The sequence below is a fragment of the Procambarus clarkii genome, chromosome 18 (assembly GCF_040958095.1).
Source record: "Procambarus clarkii isolate CNS0578487 chromosome 18, FALCON_Pclarkii_2.0, whole genome shotgun sequence".
Lineage (NCBI taxonomy): Eukaryota > Metazoa > Arthropoda > Malacostraca > Decapoda > Cambaridae > Procambarus > Procambarus clarkii.
This window is the reverse complement of record NC_091167.1, coordinates 39,033,785-39,050,858: the sequence shown is the minus strand read 5'-3', so window position 1 is coordinate 39,050,858 and position 17,074 is coordinate 39,033,785. Positions and strand designations below refer to the sequence as shown.

General features: G+C 43.4%; 1 protein-coding gene and 1 non-coding gene across 3 annotated transcripts in view; one reads left to right on the top strand and one right to left on the bottom strand.

Annotated features, from left to right (window-relative positions):
* LOC123754426 (fibroblast growth factor receptor-like 1) overlaps positions 1-10,160 on the top strand; it is a 149,174-nt gene extending 139,014 nt beyond the window's left edge. For both annotated transcript variants that reach the window (XM_069326512.1, XM_069326513.1), the window contains 2 exons: positions 981-1,118; positions 8,496-10,160. In XM_069326512.1, coding sequence (XP_069182613.1) covers positions 981-1,118; positions 8,496-8,888 — 531 coding nt within the window. In that variant the 3' untranslated portion in view covers positions 8,889-10,160. The remainder of the gene's footprint in view (positions 1-980; positions 1,119-8,495) is intronic.
* On the bottom strand, positions 2,141-2,212 carry TRNAE-CUC (transfer RNA glutamic acid (anticodon CUC)). Its single transcript has one exon. It is a non-coding gene; the product is annotated as a tRNA-Glu (tRNA).
* Positions 10,161-17,074: the final 6,914 nt, after the last annotated feature.

Here is a 17,074-nt window from a genome sequence, read left to right as displayed (position 1 = left end):
CCCTCTGCAACCCTCCACCTTCCTCTAATTATCTTCCGTCTTCACCAGTTCTCTCCCTCCCTCCCACTCTCCCTCTCTCCCTCCCTCTCTGTCCCTCTCTCCCTCCCTCCCTCTTTCTATCTCTCTCTCTCTGTCTCTCCCTCCCTCCCACTCTCCCTCTCTCCCTCCCTCTCTGTCCCTCTCTCCCTCCCTCCCTCTTTCTATCTCTCTCTCTCTGTCTCTCCCTCCCTCCCATACAAATATTACCTTAATTACTCCTTCCTACGACCAGTACCGCACATATATTTTCAGATTTCTCCTCCCAACTCCCGACTCCTCTTACTCACCTACTCCCCTCACACAGATATTGCCCCTCACTCGTCCTTCCCACAGAGTAATATACCCTAGTGCTCTTCACCTTCCTTCCCAGGTATCCCTTCCACATTAATACTCCCCCCCCTCTCTTTTTTTATCTGCTATCCTTTCCCCATACGAGCATTCTCCCTCGTTCCCTTTCCTACTAATTTTCCAAATACTAATATTATCTGTTCCCCTTTTTGTACCCTAACAAATATTCTCCGCCTATCCTCCTAAAAATGATAGTACGTATAGTAACTATTTGTTTGAACGTACACAAATGGACTGTTTTACCCCTCACATTTTTTACCTATTGCACTATCAATTGTTTATAGTGCACTAAAAAATCTAATTTAGACATTCCTAGGCCTAAGAATTTAGACTAAAATAGCGCACGTTATCCCTAGGATTGTTTGGATAGATTATTAAGTTAGTTTTCCATTTTTTTCAATATTAATTTGACAAATTCATTAACACAAAACGTGAACTTTTTTGGGGGGGCAACAGTTCATTTTCGTACGTTCGAGAACGTAGTTTCTACGCAAACTATCGTTTTAAGATGGTGGGCGGGATATTCCCTGCACTGTTCCCTACATACCAGCCCCTGTACTAATATTCCCCTGCTCTCTCCTCCCTGCCTACAGCTACGGAAAACCTCACCGGACAAGCCTGTGGGGGTGACACCGCCCACTCCGGTGCTGAAGGGGGACGATGCCTCCGCCCTCACGCCCTTAAACCCGGAGTCCCACGCCCTTCCACGCCCACCCGACCTCGTTTATCAGGTGAGAAAGGCAGGGGGAGGGTGTCATTGTGTGTGTGTGTGTGTGTGTGTGTGTGTGTGTGTGTGTGTGTGTGTGTGTGTGTGTGTGTGCGTATATGCTACAGATTATTGAAGAACAAAGAACAATTAGATAGCTGGACACGCTCTGGCGTACAGCAGACACAACAAAAAACAGCCATACCTTCAAGAACAACGACAACAAGAACAACAATAATGACAACCATAAATTAAACAGCAACAACAAACAAACCTTAGACAACAACAACAACAACAATACTAACCATACCCTCAGCAACAACAGCAACCTTAATTTCAACTACAACAACACCCATACCCGAAGCAACAACAACAACAACAACAACAACAACAACAACAACAACAACAACAACATCCAACCAGCGCCTCATTATTAAGTCAATATTTTGTTATGTCCAAAAAAAAGGTGGCGGGAATTTGAGGCCATTTGCCCCGTCGTGTGAAATGATTGTATTTCTGTATTGTCTAATGATATATTAATCTCCCCTAATAAGTCAGAGTTTTAAATATAATGCCATACACGCAAGGCTCATTAGCATATTCGTAAAAAGGGGTGGTGGGGGGGGGGGGAGGGGTAAGGGGGTTAGTTTTGTAGGTACACTTAGAGGGGGGGGGGTGGTTAAGGGTGGGGGTGGCTACCGGGGAAATATGTGTGAGGTACACTTGACTATGTCCAAGTGTGTGTGTGTGTGTGTGTGTGTGTGTGTGTGTAATTACCTAAGTGTAATTACCTAAGTGTAGTTACAGGATGAGAGCTACGCTCGTGGTGTCCCGTCTTCCCAGCACTCTTTGTCATATAACGCTTTGAAACTACTGACGGTCTTGGCCTCCACCACCTTCTCACTTAACTTGTTCCAACCATCTACCACTCTATTTGCGAAAATTATTCTGAAGATATTAGGGAGATATTCCCTAAATATAATAAATGGGTACAGTGCAAGGTGCACTGTACAGTGCAAGGTGCACTGTACAGTGCACTAAAACACTTTCCCGTGCCGGGAATCGAACCCGGGCCTCGCGGGTGAGAGCCGCGTATCCTAGCCACTAGACAACACGGGATACTGTGTGTGTGTGTGTGTGTGTGTGTGTGTGTGTGTGTGTGTGTGTGTGTGTGTGTGTTTGGTTGGTTGATTTGGCTACGGGGGGAGGGTGAGTTGGGTGGGTATCTACGGGGGAGGGGCTGAATGTACACTTAGCTACGGGGAAGGGTGAATTAGGTGTGTACACTTTGTTACTTGCACGTTATGTGTACGCTAGGAATGACTATACTCGAATAGAACACGTTATGATTGAGGCTACAAACGGATATAACAGGTTAGAATAGACTACAATCAGATAACAACAAGTAAAGAATGGGGCTGTAATATAGTACAACAGATTGGAATAGGGCTACAGTCGGATATAGCAAGTTAGAATGAGGTATAATCTGATACAGTACGTTAAATTGGGACTACAATCGTGTATAGCAAGTTAGAATGGTGCTACAACCGGATACAGCAGGTTAGAATGGGGCTACAACCGGATGCAGCAGGTTAGAATGGGGCTACAATTGGATACAGCAGGTTAGAATGGGGCTACAATTGGATACAGCAGGTTAGAATGGGGCTACAACCGGATACAGCAGGTTAGAATGGTGCTACAACCGGATACAGCAGGTTAGAATGCGGCTACAATCGGATGCACAGTTACTTCGGAGCTCCAAATTGATAGTTAATATTTAGAATGACCTAAACATGGGCGCAATACTTTTTAACTATTGCGCCCTATTAACTACTTTAACTACTGCGTCTTTAACTTGTGTCTTTAACTACTATCAACTACTTTAACCACTACTACTTTTAACTACTGCGCCCTTTCCTATTATTATATAAATTTAAACCGTGTGTTTTATGTAGGTACAGGGAGCTAGTAGTATGTAAACAAAACTTTAAATTGCTTTTAAGTGAGCACAAGAGGCTAACAAGGCAATATATATGAGCACAAGAAGCTTGTAGTGCGTTATATATGGAACATAACGTATATATATATATAACGCATACGTGGCGTGTTGTGCCCATATATATAACGCACTCTATGCTTGAAGTGCGTTAGAAGATCTAGATCATCTGGACTCCACTGGAGTCTAGATACATAGACAATGAGGCTCTGGCCTACACCAGTCACCCGAGGACACCAGCAGCCTCTGACCTACACCAGTCACCAGCAGGCTCTGGCCTACACCAGTCACCAGGAGACACCAGCAGGCTCTGACCTACACCAGTCACCAGGAGACACCAGCAGGCTCTGGCCTACACCAGTCACCAGGAGACACCAGCAGGCTCTGGCCTACACCAGTCACCTGGAGACACCAGCAGGCTCTGACCTACACCAGTCACCAGGAGACACCAGCAGGCTCTGGCCTACACCAGTCACCAGGAGACACCAGCAGGCTCTGGCCTACACCAGTCACCTGGAGACACCAGCAGGCTCTGACCTACACCAGTCACCTGGAGACACCAGCAGGCTCTGACCTACACCAGTCACCAGGAGACACCAGCAGGCTCTGGCCTACACCAGTCACCAGGAGACACCAGCAGGCTCTGACCTACACCAGTCACCAGGAGACACCAGCAGGCTCTGGCCTACACCAGTCACCAGGAGACTCAAGCAGGCTCTGGCCTACACCAGTCACCAGGAGACTCAAGCAGGCTCTGGCCTACACCAGTCACCAGGAGACACCAGCAGGCTCTGGCCTACACCAGTCACCAGGAGACTCAAGCAGGCTCTGGCCTACACCAGTCACCAGGAGACACCAGCAGGCTCTGGCCTACACCAGTCACCAGGAGACACCAGCAGGCTCTGGCCTACACCAGTCACCAGGAGACACCAGCAGGCTCTGGCCTACACCAGTCACCAGGAGACTCAAGCAGGCTCTGGCCTACACCAGTCACCAGGAGACTCAAGCAGGCTCTGGCCTACACCAGTCACCAGGAGACTCAAGCAGGCTCTGGCCTACACCAGTCACCAGGAGACACCAGCAGGCTCTGGCCTACACCAGTCACCAGGAGACACCAGCAGGCTTTGGCCTACACCAGTCACCAGGAGACTCAAGCAGGCTCTGGCCTACACCAGTCACCAGGAGACTCAAGCAGGCTCTGACCTACACCAGTCACCAGGAGACACCAGCAGGCTCTGGCCTACACCAGTCACCAGGAGACTCAAGCAGGCTCTGGCCTACACCAGTCACCAGGAAACACCAGCAGGCTCTGGCCTACACCAGTCACCAGGAGACACCAGCAGGCTCTGGCCTACACCAGTCACCAGGAGACTCAAGCAGGCTCTGGCCTACACCAGTCACCAGGAGACTCAAGCAGGCTCTGACCTACACCAGTCACCAGGAGACACCAGCAGGCTCTGGCCTACACCAGTCACCAGGAGACACCAGCAGGCTCTGGCCTACACCAGTCACCAGGAGACACCAGCAGGCTCTGGCCTACACCAGTCACCAGGAGACTCAAGCAGGCTCTGGCCTACACCAGTCACCAGGAGACACCAGCAGGCTCTGGCCTACACCAGTCACCAGGAGACTCAAGCAGGCTCTGGCCTACACCAGTCACCAGGAGACTCAAGCAGGCTCTGACCTACACCAGTCACCAGGAGACTCAAGCAGGCTCTGACCTACACCAGTCACCAGGAGACACCAGCAGGCTCTGGCCTACACCAGTCACCAGGAGACTCAAGCAGGCTCTGGCCTACACCAGTCACCAGGAGACTCAAGCAGGCTCTGGCCTACACCAGTCACCAGGAGACACCAGCAGGCTCTGGCCTACACCAGTCACCAGGAGACTCAAGCAGGCTCTGGCCTACACCAGTCACCAGGAGACTCAAGCAGGCTCTGACCTACACCAGTCACCAGGAGACTCAAGCAGGCTCTGACCTACACCAGTCACCAGGAGACACCAGCAGGCTCTGGCCTACACCAGTCACCAGGAGACTCAAGCAGGCTCTGGCCTACACCAGTCACCAGGAGACTCAAGCAGGCTCTGGCCTACACCAGTCACCAGGAGACTCAAGCAGGCTCTGACCTACACCAGTCACCAGGAGACTCAAGCAGGCTCTGACCTACACCAGTCACCTTACCAAGGGTCTCATCTCCAACACAATTTCGTCGTGTACATTTTACCGACACTAAACTGACCACCCATCAAAACTTTCGGGTCTGCAGAAGGAAGAGGGATGCGAATGTGTGTGTGTTGGTCGTGGGTGTGGGTGCGGGCGTGGTTGTGGGGCAAGGGGCGTAGGTTTGGGCGTGGTTATGAGTAAGTAGCATTTATAAATATCTAAACATTAGCGCGTGTATACAACTGCGAGCATCTAAACATTGGTGTTTGTTTACATTTGTGTGTTGTGAGGTCATGGGGTCCCTATACCCGTATCCTAAAGCGCAACGATGACCCCCCAGACTGGTTATCGTAATAATTTCGTTAGTTAAGATTGATCATTTTCTTAAATAGATGAGAAAACCCCGCCAGACAAGACTGAGCTTACGTGATGGTAAAGAGGGTGTGAGGTAGTGTTCTTACTCTTACTATGCTCTAATTCACTCTTAGAATGGTGTTACATTTCCTCCGGAAAGAGAGAGAGAGGTCACAATCGACTTGAGAATGGTCCAGGGCGGACCGAAACGTCGACGTCCCTTCATTTTCTAGTGTGTGGTTTGGCCAACATACTTCAGCCACGTTATTGTGAGAGAGGTGTCACACGCAAACCGCGACCAATTGACACTTGGTTACATAAAGATAACGAAAAAGAATAGTGATCCGAACCAGCGAGGGACTGTGAAATCTCAGCATGGGATACAGGTGATTACTTGTTGTAAATGAGATTGAGCAAAGCATGGCTTGAGCCTCAGCCTGGCTAAAAGGCAGCGTGTGTGTGCTGTTGCTGCAACTGAAACGTCTCATTTTGGGCATTATGGTCCCCAAAGTGCATATTAAAAAGTACTCTGAAAAGTGGCGGCATACAAAAAAAAAACCCACGTTTTCTATGCATCGGAAGGTAAGGTTAGGTGGGAGCTTTGGGCTTGTGCGTCACTGGTTTGGTAAGCACTTTGTAATTTGTACGTTGTGGCAAAGGGGAGGGGGGAAAAGGGGAGAAAGACCCGGTTACATCCGGTGACTCACTCTTAGTAAATATATATCACCAAAAACCTCTACGTGTGGCGAAAGATGGTATCTGATCTCGATAACGAAATTTTTGGATTAAGAGATAGCTAACTTCTTGATAACGTTCTCTCCAGGCAAAGTCTGAGTCAATACATTACACACACAACTATTGACATATAAATATGAACTGCCTTAGTTGTTAATTTGAAATGAGTATTGAATTCTACGAATGATAACCAAAGTGATGTTGAATTGTATCTTACAATAGTAGAGTGAATTCACCGTAGCAAGTCAGGAAGTATATTTAGTGATTCAAGAGGCCTTCATCACTGACTCATGTAGGAGGGACTTGGTTATTGTGTGGGACCTGGTCAGGTCAATATGACTTTACCCACGAGGTCAGAAGATGTCTGGTTAGCTTATAAATGCTGACTCGTCACTGCGCAGGTCCAGAACGATAATTATATATTTGTGTGTTTACACACATTAGTGTGTTTGTCTATACATCTGTTGCGTCTATACAGCTGTATGTCTATACATCTATGCGTTTATCTCTATGCATAATCTGTGTGAGTCTATACACCTATGTGCGTCTATACATGTGTGTGCCTCTATACATTTGTGTGTATATACATTTGAGCGTGTATATACATGTGTGTATGTGCGTCTTTCCTTGTGTCAGTTGCGTTAATACATTATCATCCCGGGGTCTGAACACACATCTCTCCTCTACCAGATTACCTCCAGGTTATTTCCTAATCGAAAATATCTGTTGGTATTATTACACATAATAATAATTACACATAATAATAATTACACATAAAAACTTTCTTCAATTTTTGCAAAATGAATTATGTACTTTTGTTTTTGTTCTGATCCCAGAAATTTGTATTATCACTAATATTTGTAATGTAAAGTGGACTTCATATTTGTTATCACTATTTGAACTTTTTACAAAAATAAAAATGCACACTTTGGAATTTTACTTAATGAATCACTGATTTGAACAAATAAAGTACAAAGGAAAATATAGGGACAGAGAGAGTTAAAAGTAGAAGATTAAACCTACACAAAGGAATCAAAGACAGGAACCTACACAAGGGAATCAAGGACAAGGACCTACACAAAGAAATTAAGGACAGGGACCTACACAAAGAAATTAAGGACAGGGACCTACACAAGGGAATTAAGGACAGGGACCTACACAAAGGAATCAAGGACAGGGACCTACACAAGGGAATTAAGGACAGGGACCTACACAAGGGAATCAAGGACAGGGACCTACACAAAGGAATCAAGGACAGGGACCTACACAAGGGAATTAAGGACAGGGACCTACACAAGGGAATCAAGGACAGGGACCTACACATGGGAATTAAGGACAGGGACCTACACAAGGGAATGAAGGACAGGGACCTACACAAGGGAATTAAGGACAGGGACCTACACAAGGAAATCAAGGACAGGGACCTACACAAGGGAATCAAGGACAGGGACCTACACAAAGGAATCAAGGACAGGGACCTACACAAGGGAATTAAGGACAGGGACCTACACAAGGGAATCAAGGACAGGGACCTACACAAGGGAATTAAGGACAGGGACCTACACAAGGGAATTAAGGACAGGGACCTACACAAGGGAATTAAGGACAGGGACCTACACAAGGGAATCAAGGACAGGGACCTACACAAGGGAATTAAGGACAGGGACCTACACAAGGGAATCAAGGACAGGGACCTACACAAGGGAATTAAGGACAGGGACCTACACAAGGGAATTAAGGACAGGGACCTACACAAGGGAATCAAGGACAGGGACCTACACAAGGGAATCAAGGACAGGGACCTACACAAGGGAATTAAGGACAGGGACCTACACAAGGGAATCAAGGACAGGGACCTACACAAAGGAATCAAGGACAGGGACCTACACAAGGGAATCAAGGACAGGGACCTACACAAGGGAATCAAGGACAGGGACCTACACAAGGGAATTAAGGACAGGGACCTACAGAAACGAGTCAAAGACAGAGAGAAACAGCACCGTAAAACATCTCCGACGACTAATCCAAAATGGTCGTCGGAAAATGTACAAAACTTTCCTCCTCTTCATTACCATTGTTGACTCTGGCAAATATATTTACCGCGGGCTTTTCCGTCTTAACATAATTTTATTCTTTTTCCTGCATCAACCAGGAGGTGAGCAGTGGTTACCCCGGAGGCAGCATCCGAGGCAGCACCAGCAACGGCGGTGTGGTCCTGCAGCAGCAGCAGCAGCAACAGCAGCAGCAGCAGCAGGCAGCAGGCCACTACACTGACCACTATCCATCGCCTTATCCGGACTCCTACGTCGATCCTGCTTACTCGGACCCGTACTCCGGGGAGAGAGGACCGACGCGCTCGTCCGACCATAGCTACGCCCGCCTCACCCACCCATCACATCCTTCTCTAGCCTCCCACACCTCCCACACCTCCCACGCCTCCTCCAGCCCACACTTACCCCCTCCCTACGTCCACTCCCACGGGCATGCGCACTCTCATGCGCATTCGCATAGGCACCCGCAATATTTTGTTCACTATAATCTATAGACTATAATGTTTTCCAAAACAAATTCCCAACTAGTTGCATAGATAATTTTTAACTTTATACACCAAATAGCGAGTTAAAAAAAAGTGGGGGGGAACAGGGTTTAATACCAGCATGTAAGTACGTAGAGAGAACACTTGCTACCTCCACCTGCACTAGGGGATAACGAGCACTCCAGCTGTGCCATAGACCATTTACATAGAGAAAATATATATATGTATACCAGACAGAATGTCATACCTGATGGAAACATAGATCTGAGAGAAAAGGTGATTTCAATGAATAATAAAAAGGATGTTATCAATAATAATGGTGTACGAATAAAGTAAATGGGATGAATAATGCGAATGTGGGTTGTGAGTGAAGAAAATGGGATACGACGAAAAGAAAATTGGATGCGATTGTAATGAAAACATGATGCCTCTTTATAGAAAGTGGGAAATTAAGAAAAACACATTCGACTAAACAATAAATGCAATATGTCGAAAACTTAAATATAACAATTAATGACACGGCTAAAGAAAAAAGAAAGAAAATAAAAGCATAAAGCCACTTAAAATGGGCGCAATAAAACGAGATGCTCAGTTTTGGTCAAAGGATTTGTATTGTGCATTATATATACATACAAATATTATTAGAATGAAGAAAAGTACAAATCTGTACAATATCAGTCTAGTAGGCAGCATATGTGATGGAAATTCAATAAAAAAAAAAACAAGATAAAGCAAAAAACGATGGGCGCTGATTCACTAGTAAGGCGTCAGTAACAGCAATAATACAAAATAAGAGTCTCTGTGAATTCGCTTGTTTGTGGAGCGCAATATACCCATCCTAGAGAGGACAGTGTGCGTGGGTATACTCACGTACCCGTCCGAGAGAGGTCGCTGTGTGGGTGGGTATACTCAGGTGCTCATCTTTGTGTCTAGGTACGTGTAAAGAAAGACGTCAAAGACGGTAAGGCAAGGTAAAGAGAGGAAAAGTCGCCTTCAAGATCACTACATATCACCTAGGAAGTCTCCACCTCCGAGTCAGAGATCGTCATCTGCCACTTAGAACAGCATCCACTGTCACCTGAAGCATCATTGAAAAACAACCTTTATGCGCACGTAAGTGTGGAGGCTGGGAACCATCGCCTTCCTTTCTCCCTTACTAGAAAAAAAAAGTTTTAACGAGATTGGACGCATATATGTGTGTGTGTGTGTGTGTGTGTGTGTGTGTGTGTGTGTGTGTGTGTGTGTGTGTGTGTGTGTGTGTGTGTGTGTGTGTGTGTGTGTGTGTGTGGAAACAATTAACTATTCCAAATAGGAACATGACGTACAGATCAAATAAAAAAACTTATTGATAATACCGATTGGTAAAGGAGTCAGCCAGCCAGGTGCAGGGAAGATCCAGGATATGTAAACACTGTCTATGTCATCTTGTTTGCACTTATGTATTCTTCACAAAGAGCTGATGATGGCCAGAGAAAGAGAGAGAGAGAGAGAGAGAGAGAGAGAGACAGAGAGAGAGACAGAGAGAGAGACAGAGAGAGAGAGAGAGAGAGATAGAGAGAGAGAGAGAGAGAGAGAGAGAGAGAGAGAGAGAGAGAGAGAGAGAGAGAGAGAGAGAGAGAGAGAGAGAGAGAGAGAGAGAGAGAGAGAGACTGAGTAGACGAGTAAAAGTGTGTATGTGTTTTGGGAAGTAAAGGGGTGAGTAAAAGACAGAGAAAAATTGTAATCTGTGATCACATTGCACGCGTCCAGTAGGCTTAAAATGTACTCATATCCCACGAATCCCAGAAAATAATGATGCATAATAAATCCATTAATTAGCCAACCAAGAATCCTAAACATTTTTGAGAATTTTGGTGATTCAATTATTGGTATCTGACCAGCACTTTCACACTGTGTTATATGTGAGATTTACCGTGTCGGCGCTAAACTGAAGCCTGGCACAAGAATCTTCACAGTGTACAGTACATATACAGTATAACAATTGGATATATTGTTATATCCGATATATATACACATATATTACATATATATATATATATATTTTGGCGGGTACCACCTCTGGTTGTGTTTGTTGGGACCCTTAGCCTCGGATTAGAGAATATGCAGCATCCTGGAGAGAGTTCCCGTGCATCAGCATATTGTCTTCTCCTACGATACTCTGTAATACAAATCACAGTTGGAAGTGTACACATTTACTGAGGCCTCCAGAGACATTTTGTGATATTTGATACATGTGTGTAGCTAATCCTAATCCCTAAAGACGTTGGTAGTTGAGACAAATGGCTTACCAATTTACACAAATAATATTTAAACAAATTGGCAATAAAATTGAGTACAGGACATGTAGCTTGGAAATTGTTTTTGAATGTACTGTAATTATTTGCTATTAATTTAAATATGTTGCAAAATTAACAGATCAATCATCAATCATTCTATGAGGAAATAATTATGTATTTAAGTCTCATCAGATAATTGTACAGCGAAGTGTTGATCGCCAATTTGAAACCAAAATTGTTTATGAGTAGTTTAATGAATTTGATGAGCTTGATGAGCTGGGTGAGTTTTATGAGCTTTTTCAGCTTGGTGGGCTAAGTGAGCCTGATGATCTTAGTGAGTTTGTTACGGTTAATGAAACTGATGAGACTAGGAGCTAGGTGATCTCGATAATCTAATTCAGCTCACATGAGCTTGGAGAGATTGATGAACTTACTTGCCTCGGTGAGATTAGAGAGATAGGCGAGCTTATCAATTTGCAACAAGCATGGCGAGTCCCATGTCTCCTCTCAAGTATGCATCTTCCAAAGCTCGAAACAGATTCTTTATGAAAACCAGTCATTTCACTCAACCGTATTTTCTTAACCCTCTCCTTTGTGTGTATAGCGACCCTAACAGTATATCCTTAAGACGGTCCACGTCTTATGCTACATAATAGTTTTCTTCAATATCCCAAAATTTTCGTAAGAACTTTTGGTCCAACTTGTATGCTTTCAGCAAATAATTAACTAGCAGACTAAAATACAATAGTTTTATGGTTAAAGCTTTAGATTAGCTCATATTTAATCATTCATTTTATTTTATTGATACATTACACTGTTCTTTGGTTTTCTGATATTTACTCTAACGTTTTTATTAGTTATGTTTGTTTGTTTTCGTCAGATATGATATCTCACTGTCACTCGGTTCTCTCTCTCTCTCTCTCTCTCTCTGATTCTCTCTCACTCTCTCTCTCTCTCTGATTCTCTCTCTCTCTCTCTCTCTCTCTCTCTCTCTCTCTCTCTCTCTCTCTCTCTCTCTCTCTCTCTCTCTCTCTCTCTCTCTCTCTCTTTCTCACTTCTTAGTTCCTCTTGATAGTATCTAAGTAACTAATCCTCGCTCTCTCTCCAGCATCTCTTTTTCTTCCGAATTTATTCCCCTCTCTTGCTGCCCTCTCTCCCTCATCCCCAAGGAGTGTCTAATTCTACTAATCCCTCCATTTCTTTCGGATTTTCCTTCCCTCTTAATTCCCCTTTTTTATTCTTATGAATAAGTCGACTCACCTTCTAAGGGATTTCATGATTCAGTCGTGCCATCCTGAGAGCTCCATCAGTACCTCAAATATTCTTGGCCAGATGTTCAGTCATGTATATTAGTAAGGACGTTCCAGAGAGCTTCCCTTTCTCTCTCTTTCTCTCTCTCTCTCTCTCTCTCTCTCTCTTTCTCTCTGTCTCTGTCTCTGTCTCTCTCTCTCTCTCTCTCTCTCTCTCTCTCTCTCTCTCTCTCTCTCTCTCTCTCTCTCTCTCTCTCTGTCAGTAATACTCTTCCACCCCTCAGGTCTTATCATCCTACATGTATTCCGGTATATATTTCCTCCCCTACCCATGCCCTCCTACCCATGCCCCATCCATACCCCCTCAATCATCTACCTCCAGGCTGGGTAGTAGACAGTTGGTTCGCGAGCAATTCTCCACCTTGTTTAACATGATCTAGTCATACGCTCTTGTTAGCACTGAACGACCCCGGTTACCTTCCTCTACCATATATACGAATGCTACAATGACCCTTTAACTTATATTTTTGTATAATTAGACCCGTATAGTGCGCTTCTCCTGCCTTACAAAAGTAGCCAATTGTGAATGAGATAGAGGGAGATAACAACACACACAATTTTGAACTGTTCGTTCATTACAAATAAGAGCCAAATTTCGCTGCAGGGGGCGAAGCACCAGTTGCCGAGTTATCATTTATTTTACCCCTATTTTCCCCCCTTTTATAGGGGTTGCCAGATACCACTTCCGACGCCATCTCCCCGAGGTGACTGATGCCAATTAGTGTAATAGAAGTGTACAAAGCTATTTATGTATATACAAATATATCAGCTCTGTGCGTATGACAATTACTTTATGTGTGTGTTTTATGTGTAAATATGATACATATAAGTGTTTTAATGGAACACATGTACACAAAATTTGCTTATTATTATGATGTATTTTGGTTTTGTGTCCATACAATGTGATTTATTTAATTATCATGAGATGTATGAATGTTTTTGATAGTAAAATTATATATGTATGTGTGTGTTGTATGTGTGTGTGTAAGTGTGTATATGAGTGTGTGTGTATGTTTGTGTGTTGTAAATGCACAGTTATTCCTGTATGTTGTAAATAACAAATAACTCCCTATCTAATGACTTATAGATGTCAAATTGAAATATAAACACATACAAAATATTCTCCTTTCTTACCTTAACAATTATTGTTGCTGCCAAGACGAGACTATTGAAGACGCGTTGGTGACGAGTTCCAAGTGGATCGCGAGATTTGGCTAATGTTATCTGTTGCGATATATTCGACTCAATGTATAAAAAAAGGGGCCTTTCTTGGTCTACACATCTCCATGAGGACACCAGTGGTATAATAGCCCCCAGTGCCTTCCCAAGCACTCTCTCACTCCGGCACTGCTACACTGTGATGCAGTTGTAGACTTGGATCTCCTTTTATTGTGATATCAATATTTTGCCAATACCTTATCTGTAAGTAAAATATCCGGGGAAAAAGATCAGGTGTGGGGGCACTTAGCGTGTCAGAGACTGTGCCACTTGGGTCTCTCTTCGTCAAAATGCTTCACAATTGCGTCTTCCAGATATGAAGAAGCAATTGTGGATTACTTCTAATGTGGATTACTTTTGACTTCTGGAATACCCTCAATCCACACTGGGAATTTAACTAAGCAACTCAACTTTGATCTTTTAACACTATTCACTGGATAATTTACGCTTATGGTTATGCCATTAGCATTAACCCTCACTTCTAAATCATTCTCCAAGTTCACTGATTCAGTACAAAAAAATCAGTGTAGAATTGACTCATATGAAAATGTTATTAAGAAAATAAAATTTGAGCTGAACTTGATGCAGTGTTATCAACATAGTAGAGGAAACTGTGTATTAATACACCCTCCTTAGGATCAGTGTCTGGGAGGTACCTGTGTTCGTCAGAGTAATAACATTCCTCCACTTAGTAAGGGAGCCGGTCGGCCGAGCGGACAGCACACTGGACTTGTGATCCTGTGGTCCTGGGTTCGATTCCAAGCGCCGGCGAGAAACAATGGGCAGAGTTTCTTTCACCCTATGCCCCTGTTACCTAGCAGTAAAATAGGTACCTGGGTGTTAGTCAGCTGTCACGGGCTGCTTCCTGGGGGTGGAGGCCTGGTCGAGGACCGGGCCGCGGGGACACTAAAGCCCCGAAATCATCTCAAGATAACCTCAAGATATAACCACTTAGTATTATCTAAAATATCACGTTAGTTGATGGGTCAAAGTCTGTCAGTCCCCTGCGCGAGCGATAATTATGTGGTCAGTAAATATTGTTATCTTGAGGCAAAGATTTCATAATAATTTAGGTTTTTAATCCTGATGTTAAACACGAGATGATTTATTTCGATGTTTATTGAGAATTAACCTTGTAAGCCAGCGACCCCCTGACAAGTGTGGCCATTCCATGCTGGTTGCAAATTTCTCAAATTTAGAAAAAACTAACTAGCTTCATGTTTATTTAAAATCAGAGATCTTCACAAACTTTATTTCGTGCACATAAACAAATAATAATTAGTGTAAACATGTTCTGCCAATAGCTTTGTTAGTTCAAGTTTTTTAGCCTAATATTTATTTTAACTCTTTCTACTTGAGTTCCTCTTGTTTTTGCTTCACCTAGTTCAAGTTCACTCTTTTTAAATGCTTCCTATCTGTTTCAGCATTTATTTCTTTAAATCCAATTTGTACATTTTCTTAAGTATTTTAAAATGAGTCAAGGCTGTTGTTTTAGGGAGTCAGTGTGTCTCAGAGGCGTAGCAGGCAAGGCTAATATTTCAAACAGTTGCTCATTAACTAGATGTTAAAGAAGCGGGTCATTATTGAATTTAGCCAAAATAATAAGTCTTACCCTCTAAGCCATAGTTTTTTACCCATTGATATTTTAGCTTTTTATTGTGATTATATATGTGCTGTTGTTATGACTTTCTCTTGTGTCAGAGTGTAATGAAATAATTATACATTAGTTTGAATGGAAATTTTATAATGTAAATTTGAACCTGAGATTTGACTTTTGAAGAAATACAGCAACACCCAATGATATGACTTATATTGTTCAACACTTAGGTAAGGAAATTTTTTTGCCCAACTTGAAGCATTCCAACCTAAGCCACTCAGCCCATCATGGGTGATGGTCATTAGTTCCAAATAAAGCATCAAAATACGGAGTATTAAAGTTCGCTAATCCACCGTGATTTTTGACACAGTGGTCGACAGTTTCACAATTGCTGATGTTTAAGTGTGAGGACAGGTTGAATAGCATTGCTCTCCCCTATCTCGTTTTGACTCCAGCCGATGCTCTCAATATCTCATTTCTTAAATAAACAAAACGACTGTTTTTCCCTAACCAGAAACGTATTTACCAAGCAACCCACCGAGGCTGAAGAGTATAAAACGTTAATAATACGGAGCTGTAATTTGTTCCTATACGCAGCATTTGTAACGGTTTGGTCGAATCTGTTAAAAGGCGATATATTAATAACAGTGGACTAGATACCTGCCTGACTTTCGTGAGGTGTCTGGATGTCAGGTCTCGTAGTGGCTGTAGTAACTATGCAACATGTATAATTACATGTTGTAATCACGATATTGTATTATCTTTTCCTCTTAAAGAATGTATTGTTTTTAGGATATTTTTTTATAGAATATTTTAGAGGAATCAAACATTTGAAGGCAAGTAAAATTATGACTCTAAATTACAAAACATATTCACAATGTATTGTATAAATTAAAATGATCTCATTACACGTAATAAAATTACACTTTTCCCGTTAGCTTCCCCAGATCATCAGTGGATTGGCAATTAGTGTGATTAAGCTGCCTACGAGAGTCCCCAGAGACTGCTATACTCCCCGACCCTTCCCCTACCCTCATCTCTCAATAAACCCTACACGTAAAACATAAGAATGTAAGAAACTATACAGGAGGTCCATTAGTCCATACCAGCCAGCACCTTTTTTTTTACAACCCCCCCAAACTCGTGCCTATATATGTTTAACTTACGCTTGAAACAGTCAAGTGACCCCACGTCTATGATATGACCTCTGCAGACTCCAGTCAAGAGGTGATCAGGGCATAGTGTTAAGAGCTATCTCATCGCTGTCTTCTAACACCCACACAGGTGTTTACACGGGATCAGCTGTGTAATAAACGTGCTTGTAACACAGATCATGTGTAAGTACATCAATAATGTAAGTAAACCAATAATGTAAGTACTTCACTCTATGTACTTCATGTGATTTAACTCACTTATCATAGAAGCTCTTAGTTTATCAGGGTTACTAAGCCACCTAAAGATTTCCAATGATCAACGACATCTGCCTCACAAGATAAAGCCAACGTCTTCGTTGCCTGAACTCGAGGGTCGACCGTCCTCATCATGCCGGACTACTGAGTCGACGCCCTGACCAACTCCCCCAACGCCTCACTAACACAGCACTAACACTAACATTCAGAAGCCCTTAGTGAACGGTCCACCAGACGGGGGGAACTTAGTATTCATCATTTTACACCTTCCTAAAATTGGATGGACTGACAGAATGGTTAACTTATGGACAGATTTTTTGTATACTAATTAATTAATTCGTTAAATAATTGAAATTGCAATGTGTAATGTATAAAATTGTGTGTG